At 54.9% G+C, this 13,440-nt stretch overlaps 1 protein-coding gene across 7 annotated transcripts in view; it reads left to right on the top strand.

Moving 5' to 3' along the window:
* The window catches only part of IGDCC3 (immunoglobulin superfamily DCC subclass member 3), a 39,981-nt gene extending 28,089 nt beyond the window's left edge, over nucleotides 1-11,892 (top strand). For 2 of the 7 annotated variants that reach the window (XM_036217777.1, XM_036217782.1), the window contains exons 3-14: nucleotides 2,978-3,122; nucleotides 3,497-3,627; nucleotides 4,065-4,202; nucleotides 5,524-5,682; nucleotides 6,851-7,016; nucleotides 7,286-7,533; nucleotides 7,738-7,902; nucleotides 8,194-8,385; nucleotides 8,512-8,616; nucleotides 9,079-9,217; nucleotides 9,370-9,589; nucleotides 9,876-11,892. In XM_036217777.1, coding sequence (XP_036073670.1) covers nucleotides 2,978-3,122; nucleotides 3,497-3,627; nucleotides 4,065-4,202; nucleotides 5,524-5,682; nucleotides 6,851-7,016; nucleotides 7,286-7,533; nucleotides 7,738-7,902; nucleotides 8,194-8,385; nucleotides 8,512-8,616; nucleotides 9,079-9,217; nucleotides 9,370-9,589; nucleotides 9,876-10,100 — 2,033 coding nt within the window. In that variant the 3' untranslated portion in view covers nucleotides 10,101-11,892. Of the gene's footprint in view, nucleotides 1-2,771; nucleotides 2,858-2,977; nucleotides 3,123-3,496; nucleotides 3,628-4,064; nucleotides 4,203-5,523; nucleotides 5,683-6,850; nucleotides 7,017-7,285; nucleotides 7,534-7,737; nucleotides 7,903-8,193; nucleotides 8,386-8,511; nucleotides 8,617-9,078; nucleotides 9,218-9,369; nucleotides 9,590-9,875 lie in introns of all 7 variants that reach the window. The other 5 variants (XM_036217783.1, XM_036217778.1, XM_036217779.1 and 2 more) reach the window with 5 other exon arrangements.
* Nucleotides 11,893-13,440: the final 1,548 nt, after the last annotated feature.

Below are 13,440 nucleotides of genomic sequence, written 5' to 3'. Positions count from 1 at the left end.
TGAATATGGATAAGGGCCTGTTTATGAAGGTGGCTGGAGTCAGAGCTGGAAGGACCCTGACGAAACCTGTTTACCTCTTCATTTACAGATAAGGGGCCTGGCACACTCTGACATGGCCTGCGCAGGCTCTCATGGCAATCCCCTGGACATTTAAGGGATATGCAAGGCTAGACAGATGTGTGAGGAAAAGGAGGGAAGAAGGAGCTTGGGATAAAGAGGACCACACCCTTCTATTGCAACCATCTCCCCTAGATCACACCCGTGTGGCCAACTGGGCTCAGAGGGATAGGATTGAGAAACCACCTCTGGGGCTCTTTAATACTCCTTGCAATTTGTAACATGGCACCAACTCTCAACCAGTGAGAAGATACCAATCCAACCTGAAGTCCACTCTGGAGTTACCTGCCCTTGGAGAGCGAAAAACTTGCTGGAGAATAAGAGGCACCTCCACAGAGGGCCTGGGGCATGGGACTTCTGATTAGAGGTGGGTAGAGCCACCGACTGGCCCTGGGCCTTAGTTTCCCCTTCATAAAATGAAGGGGATGGCTTTAGATGAGTAATTTTAAGTACCTTTAAAGGCATAGCTTCCCTTCAAATGAAATGTTTGGCAGAACTGCAATTAAGTAAACTGTTAGAAAGTTACAAAGTGCTATTGCTCCGATGGAAGGGAAAGTGGAGTTCTGAGCAGGGAGGGGTCACAGCTGTATCCAATGGCCACCAGGGGACCCTTGGGAGTCCTGCTGTGACATGTATTGAGGATCAGACTGGTTCCGTACATATGACCCCATCCTGCTTGAACGTTCCTCTCTAGCATTATATGCAGCCCATGCTGCTGTCATTGTTTAGTTTTGTGGGAGAAAGAGGGGCTAGATAGTAGAGGCCCTACTTTTTCCATCCTCAGTGCACTTTTAAAGAAGCAGCCCTTTCCCTCTGCTCAGGCCAGTTCCTAGCTCTAGGCTCCTCCAGGGAGCCAAGAATGGGGGCTAGAAACACAAAAGGATTGGTTCCTTAATGAGGAGGCATCTGTAGTCAGCAGAGCCATTAGTCCCCGCCCTAGGTCCCTGGGGCTCTTTGAGCTCCTCTCCAGCTGGAGTGAGGAGGGGGCAGGCAGCTTCCCAGCTCCTAAATGGGCAGGGCCCCTGGGTCACGGACAGCCAACACAAGAGCCTGGGTGCCTTCTCTACTCCCCAGGCCCTCTTCTAGTCCTTCCATCCTGGAGGATGAGGGGCAGAGAGGCCTGGAGGTAGTGCCTCGGCCCCATCCCCAAGCCCCTGGGCTGACCTGCAGGCCCTTGGCCAAATATAGCCTTTGGTCTGAGACGGGGCAGGCTGGCTGACCTCATGATGCTCCCTGGGGAATCCTCCCACGAGCCTGGTGGGGACTCCAGCTGGGGCACTTGCTGCCACCTCCTGCCACCTTCTGCTCCGAAGGCCCAGAGATACTGTTTGTTAGGGCTACACCTACATGGGGACACGTGTGATTAATTACACGGTACCAGAATCACACACCAGCCACAGGAGCCAAGAGATACAAGCCCCCATTCACACCCAGTAGTGGACATTTATACCATATATGCAGGGACATCCATGTCTTCCAGGCAAACACAGAACCACATTCATGTGTGAGGAGGCACATACACCCTATCAGCCATGCTCCCAGGAGGCCCCAAAAGAGGAGGAGGCAGGGCGGGGGATTTTTATGCATGTTTATATTTAATGAACCACATGCAAATGAGATGGAGAATGAGCCACAAAAGAGTCATCCCCGAGAGGCTCTGGGAAGAAGGGCACAAAGACTCAGCCTTTCCGGGCTGCCTGGAGTCTAGGACAAGCCAGTGGATTGAGGGGGCCTGAGACAGGGTGTGCCCACCCACACCAGAGAGCTGGGAGCAGGAGCCAGGACCAGCTCCAGTGCCCCTGCTGCTGTGGGAGGGGGGATCCTTCTGGGAGGGGACGACTGTCCCAGTTGATGGTGTGCTGGAGGGGAGGGGCTTACTGCCTGGACAGATGGTGAGCCGCCTTCCTGCACTTGAAGCAAAGTGGATTTTAATGAAATCGCAGCCCTGGTGCTGAAGCTAGGAACCCGAGTGGGAGGGGCCCCTTCCCTGAGCTGTGCAGGGTGGGGTTTGGGGATGAGTGGGGATGAAGGTGAGCAGGAACACTTGACCAGCCTAAAATGGGTGGGGGGCATGCACCACAGCCCCCCTACACAGGCCTCTGCAGACCAGACTTTAAGCAGTTACTTCAGATTCCCTAAAGGTGGGGAGGGGTCCCCTGAATATTTATGACGCATTGAAATGTAGATTGGTAGGTCTGACAGACTTCTGAGAGGCTTGTCACCTTGGATGGATATTATACCACCCCCTTGGGGTGCATCCAAAAGCTGCAGAAGAACTGGGGGCGGGGGGTGAGAAGGAAAGGCAAAGAATGCCAATACCACTGGGCGCTGGTAACTAGTGTCTAATGACAGGTGTTCTTGCTGCGCAACACTGGACTAACTGCATCCTCTCTCTGGGCCTCAGTTTCCCATTCTGTAAAACATGCAGTGTAATACTTAGGCCTTGCCATGGGGAAGTTTATAAAAATAAATTGGAAAGCAGTGGAAAAAGTAGTCAGGTGGACTCAGGAGCAGGACTTTCTCTGACTGGCTTTTGAGGGTCGGCAGCCCAAGATTTCCTGGTTAGAGGTTCGTCACCCAAACATTTGTCTAGACCTTTCTCTAAGTGTCCCAGTCCAGCCTGTACCACCCCCTTCGGGGGGGATGTTTTCCAGAGTGGAAGGCAGGGTAAGTGCAGATGTCTCTCCAAGCTGATGCCCAGTATCTGCCAGATCCAGGAAAACCACTGCCACTTGGTGGGGTAAGCTCCAGGGTTCCAGGACACTGGCCTGTGACAACCCCCCCCCCCAACACACACACCCCTCCCCTCTGCACCTCAGCAGTGTTCCTCACCTACTCACATCTCCCTTTCTTTCACCAGCCATGTCAGACTTCCATGTGCATCCCCAGGCCACCGTGGGTGAGGAGGGCGGCGTGGCCCGCTTCCAGTGCCAAATCCATGGGCTTCCCAAACCCCTGATCACGTGGGAGAAGAACAGAGTCCCGATTGACACAGACAATGAGAGGTGAGCCACATGTGGGAAAGCTGGAGGGAGGATGAAGAGGTGGGCCTGGGTCCTGGGCCTTGAAGAAGGACCACCTGCAGCCTCCAGGGAGGGGTTTCAGCAGCTGTGTTGACACTGACTGACCCCGTGGCTTGCTGGACCCAGATTTGATGCTCATGGGTGTATCTGTGAAAAGGACTGTGTATGATTGTTGTCAAGACTGGAATTGTGAGCGTGTCCATCTTTGAGAGTCCCAGTGTGTTTCTCTGATGACAGTCACATCGGGACAGTGCCTGGGAGACATGTGTGTGATCCTCGGTGTCCCTGTGGCTGATGGTGCCAGTGGCTGTTCTGCTGGTCAGCTGTGTGCCCCCCCCAACACCCCGACACAACAGGTACACATTGCTGCCCAAGGGGGTCCTGCAGATCACAGGACTTCGGGCTGAGGACAGTGGCATCTTCCATTGCGTGGCCTCAAACATTGCCAGCGTCCGTGTCAGCCACGGGGCCAGGCTCACTGTGTCAGGTGAGTGTCCTTTTCCCTGCCTAGTTCTTCCCCCAACAGGCCTCCTGACTTCTCCCTACCCTCAAATAAATCCCCTTTCAGCTGGCCCCTGGAGACTTATCAGTCAAGTGCATACGGAGCATCTTCTAAGCCTAAAGCTCTGTGCTCAAGGTGAAGGTTCAGGACTCCAAGGCCTGCTTCCTGGCTCAGTTCTACCTGGGGAAGCCCAGCCTCTGCTTATCCTGGGGGCTCTCTCATTGCTAGAAGCACTGCAGGGCCAGGAGTTGAGGGATGGGTGGGAGCAACATCCCGGGGTCCCTGGCATCTCCCCTCTGCCCACAAGACCTGTTTTCTGGGCTGATATTTATTTTACACCCCCTATGTCCTGGGTTATGGATGGGGTGAGGAGGTAGGAAGGGTACCAGCTGAAGTGAAGAAACGTGGCATCTTCCTTCCAGGCTCAGGCTCTGGAGCCTACAGGGAGCCAGTGATCCTCGTGGGGCCTGAGAACCTTACCCTGACTGTGCACCAGACCGCGGTGCTGGAGTGTGTCGCCACGGGCAACCCGCGCCCCATTGTGTCCTGGAGCCGCCTGGGTGAGCCTCATCCCAAAGCCCCAGCCTCTCCCACCCTGTCCCACCTCCTGGGAGGGCCTGTCTCATCACCCAGCTCTAGGGGCACTTTGAATCCTGTTTGTTCTCCATGGGGGTCTGGTCTCTGCAAGGTCTGGGGAGGGGTTACGTTTCTTCTCCTTGGCAGTACCAGGGAGGTCCGCCTGCCCGCTGCATTCTCCCTCCCCCCTGTGCTGCTGGCTTAGCTCCCTGGGTTACCTTGTCCAGTCCTGAGCAAGCCCCTCCTCCCTGCTTCCCTCACCCTCCAGAACCCCTCTGCAGCTTTCAGCGCCCCGTCCCTGTCCCTTCCCACTCATCTCTGCCCTCTACAGCCTGGCCAGACACCCCAGCTATGAAATCCCAGATGCCTCAAAATCTCAACCAGTTATCACACCCTTACTGTGGGCCCCCCAGTCTCTAGTCTGGCCCCCTAAATCCCTGGCCTAAATCCCTAGGCAGCTGAAGGAGAGAAATGAAAGGGTGCAGATGGGTCCACATTGTCTGAGTAGAAAGGTCACTGGGGGAAGGAGAGTCTGGAGGGATGAAGTGGGGTGGGCATTCACAAGGAGACTGCATCACATTGTGGCAGCTGAGTGATCAGGGAAGGAGGGGGCAGCAGGCCAGATAATGGAGTAGATTTCACCACTTCAGGGACTGAATGGGGAGCTGTCTCCTTGCATTCTGACTGTGCTAATGTGATCCTGGTGGGGGTAGGGGTGGGGTGGAGGGAGGGCATGGTCCCTGGGAGAGGCGAAAAAGAGCCTCTACACCATTAGGAGGGGGCCCAGAGGCACTGCAAAGACCATCTGGTCCGACATTCCCCAAAGCACGATCCGATCTGCCCGGGAAAAGAATGACTTGGTGGTCTATCAAGTTTAGAAAACAGTCAACTGGGTCCTTTTGCTGCAGGACTCCTCAGAGCCTTTATATTAATGGGCACTGTGACAGTCCAGGAGTGGAATGGATATTTGACTGTAAAACTTTTTTTGAGACAGGCCACACTGTAAAAATCCATTTCATTCAAATCCCTTACTTTCCTGATTGAGAAACTGAGAGAAACTTGGAGGTCACCAGTGAGTCAGTGGCAATGCTGGAAATAGGACCAGGGTCGCTCCTGCTAGAGGAATGTTTTCAGTTCTGCCCACATCACCTCTGCGGTGCTGATGTGATGCTTGGGGGGAAAGGTGTTGAGTCAGAGATTGGGACCCCTGGAGGACGAGTGGATCGGCAAACACTCTGGAACGTTCACGATTTCTCCTTCTTCCACACCTGACTCTCCCTCATGTCCTCTCTCCTTCTCTCCCAGATGGTCGTCCCATTGGGGTGGAGGGCATCCAGGTGCTGGGCACGGGGAACCTCATCATCTCAGACGTGACCGTCCAGCACTCGGGTGTCTATGTCTGTGCAGCCAACAGGCCTGGCACCCGGGTGAGAAGAACAGCACAGGGCCGGCTGGTGGTGCAAGGTGCGCAGCCCCCCACCCCCAGGAGAGGAGGGGGAGGGGCTTCCCCACAGCCTCCTCCTTCTGCCCTGTTCCTTGCCTCATCAGCACCCTTGTCCCAGCCCCAGGCCCCTAGACTCACCCAGGTTCCTATACTTGCCCCTCCCCGGGTCCCCAGGCCAGGCCAAATGGGCAGCTCTCTTCTCTGCCTCGGGAACGCGCGTGTTGGGAATGGGAGGACATTCTTGGTCGTGGTCGCCTGTGTACCCCTTCCAGGTGCCAGCACGACTTCTCCAGTCATTTCTACTTCGCAATCTCGGCGGGGGCCCCACCCCGTGTCGCTCACATGTGTCCCTTGCGCCGCGTGCTGTTTTCATTCACACGTGTGGCACTTTCACGCTCACACCTGCCTGCTCGCTCTCAGCATGTTTGTCATTTTCACACTCACACCCCAGCTCCCGCCTCACCAAGGGACGTGGCCTCCACTCCCACAGTTTGCAGGGCCTCTGCAGCTGACTTGGTCCTTCTATCCCTCCTCCTGCCCTGGGGCTCAACCGTCCCCTTGGACTGGGCTTGAATTCACCTTCTCCAGTTGGCTGTGGCTGTGGCCTCATGGAGAGCCGCGGAAAGGATGGGAGAGAGGAGTATTAGAGACTTAAATGCCCGTGTGTTTAGCATTCCATGTGCTGTTAATCTGTCCAAATGAAAGTGATGGAGCATTTCATTTCTCGGGTGTTAATGGAAACTTGAGGCTTGGGATTGGAGGAGAGGAGAATTGAATGTAGGGGCGAGGGGGGCTGGCACCGAGGCCTCATCCATCTCGCAGTCATTACCGCCTTCGAGGTGCAGCCAAACCTATTAGCACATTTATTTATTTAACAATTTCCCGAACAGGGAGCTCAGCTTGATTGCTTTCGGATACAAATGTCAGTCTTTTAAATAGTCATTAAAATGGAGTCCTCTCTTGGGTCTGCCTCTGGGGTGGATAGAGGTGGGGCCTGCCATCATCTCCTGGAGCCTGGGCCACACCCGGAGGGTTTTTCCAGGTGCGTGTGTTGGGGACCCACCCCGTCCTTAGCAGACCTCCGTCCCACCCCCTCTCCCCCTTTCCTCATCCCTTCACTCCCAGCCGTCTCATCCTTCTCCACCTGACCCTTACTGCTCGTCATGCTTTTCTGTGCTCCCCACCCAGCCCCTGCAGAGTTCGTCCAGCACCCCCAGTCCATTTCCAGGCCAGCTGGGACCACGGCCATGTTCACCTGCCAAGCCCAGGGTGAGCCACCTCCTCACGTCACGTGGTTGAAGAATGGACAAGTGCTGGGGCCGGGAGGCCACGTCAGGCTCAAGAATAACAACAGGCAAGCGAGAGCTGTGTGCTAGGGCTGGGCCTGCGGTTGAGTGACCTGGGCAGGCTGTGCACCTCCCGCTGGGGAAGAATGCTAAGCTGGGAGTCTAGAGACTTGAGTTTGAGTCTCAGGTCTGCCACTAACCCCCTGGGAGACCTCAGAGGAGTCCTTTGTTTTCTAGAGGAGTTCAATTTCTTCATCTCTCAAATGGGGAGATTTGGCCAACCTACAGGGGTACTCTGAGAGGAGAAGGGGACCTGACACTCTCCCTCCCCCTGCAGCACGCTGACCATTTCTGGAATTGGCCCTGAAGATGAGGCCATCTACCAATGCGTGGCCGAGAACAGTGCTGGCTCCTCTCAGGCCAGTGCCAGGCTGACTGTGCTGTGGGCCGAGGGGCTGCCTGGGCCCCCCCTCAACGTGCAGGCGGTCTCTGTATCGTCCACTGAGGTCCGCGTGTCCTGGAACGAGCCCCTGGTCAACACCAGGGAGATCATCGGCTATGTCCTGCACATCAGGAAGGCTGCTGGTGCGTAGGGGCCGCGTGGGCAAGGCTGGCTCTGCAGCTGCTTCCTCTCATTCACTATTTCTTATCTCTTTCCATACTGCGTGTCCTGACCCAGCTCCTTCCATTCTTTCTCTCCCCTGCACCCTGGCTGCCCTCATTTCAGCAGTGCCCAGAGGACTCCCTCGTTCCCCTTACACTCCCTCGCCTTACCCTTTGCCTCCCCAGACCCACCCGAGCTGGAGTATCAGGAAGCAGTCAGCAAGAGCACCTTCCAACACCTGGTGAGCGACCTCGAGCCCTCCACTGCCTACAGCTTCTACATCAAGGCCTATACACCACGGGGGGCCAGTTCAGCCTCTGTCCCCACGCTGGCCAGCACCCTAGGCGAAGGTGAGGCGAGGCCTGGGTGTGGAGTGCAAAACCCCAGACACTCAGGGTATTAGAGCAGAGTCATCACGCACACTTGTTCAGGTTGTAGGCTGCGCTGCACGGGGTGTTTCGCCCTGAGGCTGAGTAGGGCTTGGGTCTACCTGGAGGAAGGTGTGTCCTTTTCTAATTCATGTAAAGGTGCTGTTTGAGCAAGCTAAGGTCAGAAGCCAGAGAGCTGTGAGGCTCTTGAGGGTCTGGGTCATAGGGAGAAGGTGGAAAAAGCCCTCACGTCTCGGCCTCCTGTGCCCTCAGCCCCTGCCCCACCCCTGTTGTCAGTTCGGGTGCTGGGCAGCTCCACCCTGCAGCTGCTATGGGAGCCCTGGCCCCGGCTGGCCCAGCATGAGGGCGGCTTCAAGCTGTTTTACCGCCCAGCAAGCAAGACCTCCTTCACCGGCCCCATCCTGCTCCCTGGAACTGTCTCTTCCTACAACCTCAGCCAGCTCGGTGAGGCGGACACAGCCCCTGCTGGGGGAGCTGGGCAGGGGTGCGGTGCCTGAAGCCAGGCGGTGGTCACCTCTATTTCCCTGCTGGGGGCTGAGGGGTCACTTAGCAGCCCTGCCTTTCCCCCAGACCCCACTGCAGTGTACGAGGTGAAGTTACTTGCCTACAACCAGCATGGGGATGGCAATGCCACGGCTCGCTTTGTGTCTTTGAGGGGAGCATCTGAGAGGACAGGTGAGGGTTGTGGATGGGGTGTGGGGCTAAAGACTGGCACTCAGGAAAGGAGGCCAGGGGCTGAGGGAAGAGGGGAGCAGGTACCCAGGGAAGAAGGTAGGAGGGTAGAAGAGTAAGAACAGAGGCTTAGATTTGAGTTTGAAGTTCGGTTGTGCAACATTCTAACTGTGTGACCTTGGGAAAGCTACTTAACCTCTCTGAGCCCCAGTTTTCTCCTCTATAAAAGAGAGACAATAATACCCACTTTGTAGAGCTGCATCGAGGATATACAGTGTTATTACCAGAAGCTAGCACATAATGCTCAATAACTAGTAAAAAACAAAAAGTTTGGGCTGGAGTCTCTTAGGCAAGTGCAAAGGGTCTGTGGACTTGAAGCTGAGAGTAGCTGAGGGATAAGGAACCCCCAGAGCTTAAGTGCTTCAGACCAGGAGAGCCACAGCTCCCAACCTGCCTCCCTCCCAGCCCTGAGCCCACCGTGTGACTGCCGGAAGGAGGAAGCCACCAACCAGACGTCCACCACAGGCATTGTCATTGGCATCCACATTGGAGTCACCTGCATCATCTTCTGTGTCCTCTTCCTCCTGTTCGGCCAAAGGCGCAGGTGGGTGCTGGGCCAGGGAGGCGTGGCTGCACTGACATGGGTAGGAAGGCCTAAAGAAGGAGGAGCTGCAGGGGAGCGGAGCGTTTGGGCTGTCTCTATCCTTCTGTTCTCACTCCCACATCTCTCCCCCTAACTCTTGGCTCGCCCCTTAGGGTCCTCTTATGTAAGGATGTAGAAAACCAGCTGTCCCCTCCTCAGGGCCCCCGGGGCCAGAGGGACCCTGGAGTCCTGGCACTGAATGGGGCTGGACGAGGAGAGCGGAGCCAACAAGGCCGAGATGAGAAACACGTGGACATGAAGGAACTGGAGCAGCTGTTCCCTCCGGCCGGGGCGGTGGGCCAGCCCGATCCCAGACCGAACCCCAGATCCGTGGTGAGTGCCCCCACCTTGAGCAGACCTCCTCTTTCAGGCTCTGACCACCTTCCAATCCTGCCCTCCCTTCACCTTGGCCACAAACCTTGGTCATCAGCCTTTGCCAGGCTCCAGGTTTTCTCCAGACACGAAACATGGCCAGGGCACGTCTCTGTGCCTCTGAATCAGGGAGGCCTGGAGACCCAAAGGCCTGAGTAGGATCGTGTCCAGAGCCTAATCCCCTGATCGGGGGACTTGCGGGCCTCTAGCCCTCATGCTGATGCCTGTATGATTGGCCCATCCCCAGCAGAATCCTGCAGCCCCGGCCCTGTGTGAGGAGACCCAGCTCTCCATGCTGCCACTTCAGCGGTCCGGTCTTCTGGAGGAGAGGACGTCGGAGGCCAAGGCCCCCTGCGCAAGCCCCATGGCTGCCCGGCCACCCCAGGACGTAGGCCCTGGCCATCTCAGTGAAGGACAGGCTATGCAGCCTTCCACAGAACCAGCTGCCCAGCCAGCTCTCTCGGGACAGTAGCCAGTGTCTGGCAGGCTCTGGAGGGGAGAATCCCCCATTCTCAGGTCAAAGGCAAGATTTCTCCTGTCATGTGGGATGCAGATGGATTTCCCTCCTGACTGCCCCTCAGGTTGTCAAGACCTAAAGTAGCCTTGTCAGGGAACCCCCCAAGGACCTGGAGGGGTCCCTGCAGGAGTCCCTCTTTTAGGCTAATGCCCCCTTACCTCTGCTTGGTACCCACATGACTTGGAACTGAACTAATGTTTTCCTTTAAAAAAACAACAAAAAAACTTAAAATGAAAAAGAGAGAGAGAAAGAGAAGAGAGAGGAAGGTGAGTTAGATTCCAAAAATATGCCCCTGCTGTGGCTGGGCCCCTGGCATGGTCACCCTCTACTGACCTTGTTTTCTCAGGATGGATTTTTGCTGTTTTGGTTTTCAGCACCTACCTCAGCCGGAATGAATGTCCTTGGGGGAGTGGGCCCTGGCCTCAGCCCCCTTCCCCCACAGAACCCCAAATGCACTCCTACCTCAAGTCCCTTTATGGGCACCCCTCCCCCTCCCCACATTGTTGTCCAGAGGTTTTTAAAAAAAAAGAAAAAAAAAGCAGAAAAAAAAAAACACTTCCCCCATTTCCAGGTGTGAAAGAAACTGTCTACCTCAAGGCTTACTGGCTCTTGGGCCTGTGTCGTCACTGGATCCTCCCTCCTGGCTCCTCCTCCTGCCCACAGCCCCCTATCTCTCCCCCAGAGAGGAGGCCAGAGGCTAAGTCACCGAGGGTAGGCCTCTTGGGGCCTACAGAAATAAAGATGGAATTGGTCAAAGAAAATGTGAAAAAAAAAAAAAAGCCAAAAATGAGAGGAAAATTTTTTCCTTGAAATACAAATTGTTGCTCCAAACTAGCCACCTCTCAGCACGCTGCCAGTGCTCTGTCTGGTCTTGTCTGTTCTCTCACGTTTTGACCCTCTCAGTCAACTCGTGCTCCACTGGGATCCTGATGAGCCTCTCCCCGCCTGGGCTTCGGGAGAGTGGGCTGTCGCCCTGCAGCCTGCCTCCTGTCCCGCCCAGACAAAGAGCCCTGGAGCAGGCCGGTCCCTGGAATGTACTGTGTGTGTGACGGGTGTGTGCGTGGGTAGGGGCCAGGGGTCCCCAGCAGAGGTGTCCCATGGGACACAGTCAGCTTGACCCAACCCCTGGACAGTGGAAACACCGCTGTCAGCAGATGTGGCCGGAAGCTATTTTTATACAATGTGTGTTTAAGGATTTTTATGTTCTTGTGACTTCTTGTTTCTCTTTTCTGTTGTGTTGTTCTTTGAAATACTTAAAGAAGAAAAAAGAAAACCAAGGAAACAAATACCTATTTTTGGTTACTCTCAAACATTTTTTAAATAGCAGAAAGAGAACTTTTTTTTAAAGGAAAAAATGATAAGTGTATTTCTTAAGTGTGAGATTAGCCCCTAAAATACCTGACCCCCAACCCTCTAGGGGCCCCCACCCCCAAACTTTAGTTAGTTAGCTGAAGAAGGTAGACTTTGTGATGTTTTCATAGAAGACTGGAGTTGTGTCCATGTGGACGCGGAAAGGCAGCCCGCCCCTTCTCACAAAGGCTGGGCCTGTGCCGAGGGCTCCCCAAAGCTCCCAGACGGTGTCCCCACAGTGGCTTCTCTGCACCCCCATTTATCCCGGAACCCCTTCTCCTGTGGGAAGGGTCTGAGGTAGGAGGTGGGAGGTAAGGGGACACCTGGCCTGACTTCGCCTGACTTTTGTCACATCCTACTCATTTCGACTGAATAAAAGTCCTGTTGCCAAAGTGAACCTTGAGTTTTTTGGTGGCTGTGTCTGGTCCTGGGAGCAGAGGTGAGAATGTTGGGAGAAGGGTGGCCAGTGGGGTGCCGGGCCGTTTTCTCACAGGGTCAGAGCCCGGAATCACAGCAGACTGCTGTGTACCGCTTACAGGGCACCATGCACGCTAAGTCTTCACGACTGGGGAGGCTTCCGGGGTCCTCACAACCTCCCTGGGAGGTAGGTATTCTAGTTATCGTCATATCCATTTTACGGAAAAGATAAGCCAGTCATGGCAGGATCAGAGTTCGTGTCCAGGCTAGGCTACCTGGTTCCAGGGTCTGCCTTTCAACTACTGCTCCATGCCTCCTTAGCTGGTAGTGAGGAATCCTAGACCAGTCCCTCGGCTCTGTAGTGACAATCTACTAACAATGAGTCAGGTGGTGTGCAGGGCTATGTGCTTTTCATGCATTGTCTATGATGAAGGACTATTTTCCTCATCTTTGAGGAAACCGAGGCTCCAAGTGACTCCAGAGCACTAAATCAGAACCCCCAGCCAGGCCTCTGCATTTCTCCCTGTTCTCTCCTCGGTTCTGGCTCCTGAAGCCAGGTGTCTGGGGCCACCGAGGCTTAAGATAGGCCAAGAGAGACTTGGCTTCAAGGTGGTTGTGCTGACGAAGATCTGGATCAGCAGGCCTCAAGCTTAGTGAGAATGTCGGTGTTCCCTCGGTTGTTAAATGGAAAGTCAGGGCTCACTGCTGGAAGGCTCTGGAGGGCTGGAGGGCTGGGTTCTGTGTCCAGAGGACTTTTTGAAAGGAACAAACCAGGATAGTGGTTTGCAAGCTGGGTTCCCTGGCTGTGGCTTAGGGGCCTGGGGCACCTTCTCTGGGAGGCTCCACTCTCCCCGCTCACCCTCACCCAGAGCAGCTCCACTCTTATCTGTCTTATATGTTGGACTCTTTGTGAGAGTTCATTGGAAAAGAGGGTTCTGCTCCCAAAAGAACATTTGAAAGGAAAGGCCCTGGCCTGGGGGTCAGGTCAGACCAGAACTGGTGATGGTGCTGTGGATGCTGAACTGAGAAAGAGACTGAGGCCACCATGGTACCTGTCCTGCATCTCCAAGGAAGTGGTTGACTTTCCCTGGTTTTCCCAGAGGAAATAACTACCTCACCTTTCTCTGCATGGAACTTGGCAAATACAGGAACTCTTTAACAACTCCAGCAGTGCAAGGGCTGCCTGGGGAGGTGGCCCATTTGTCATCTGGTCAAGCAGACCCTGCAGGAGTAGGAGAGTAGACCGCATAACCTCCAGTGCACCTGTCCCCTCCAAGAATCCAAGATACTAGTGCCTCTCCCAGGAAGGCATTGAGTAAACATTTAGAAACCACTTAATATGACCCATGTAGATGTATGCAAATTGCACACAAATTACATGCAAATACAAGCAGGACCTGACACACATGCTATCTTTGGGCAGAAATCAGCAGCAACCAGGGCTTGCGACCTATTCCAATTAGCTACTTGCTCTGTTAACAAACCACCCCACAACTTAGTGTTTTATCCTAACATTTATTTTGTTCAC

The sequence above is a fragment of the Rousettus aegyptiacus genome, unplaced genomic scaffold (assembly GCF_014176215.1).
Source record: "Rousettus aegyptiacus isolate mRouAeg1 unplaced genomic scaffold, mRouAeg1.p scaffold_m13_p_3, whole genome shotgun sequence".
Classification (NCBI taxonomy): Eukaryota; Metazoa; Chordata; class Mammalia; order Chiroptera; family Pteropodidae; genus Rousettus; species Rousettus aegyptiacus.
The sequence above is the reverse complement of the archived record's forward strand: the minus strand, read 5'-3'. Positions and strand labels throughout refer to the sequence as shown.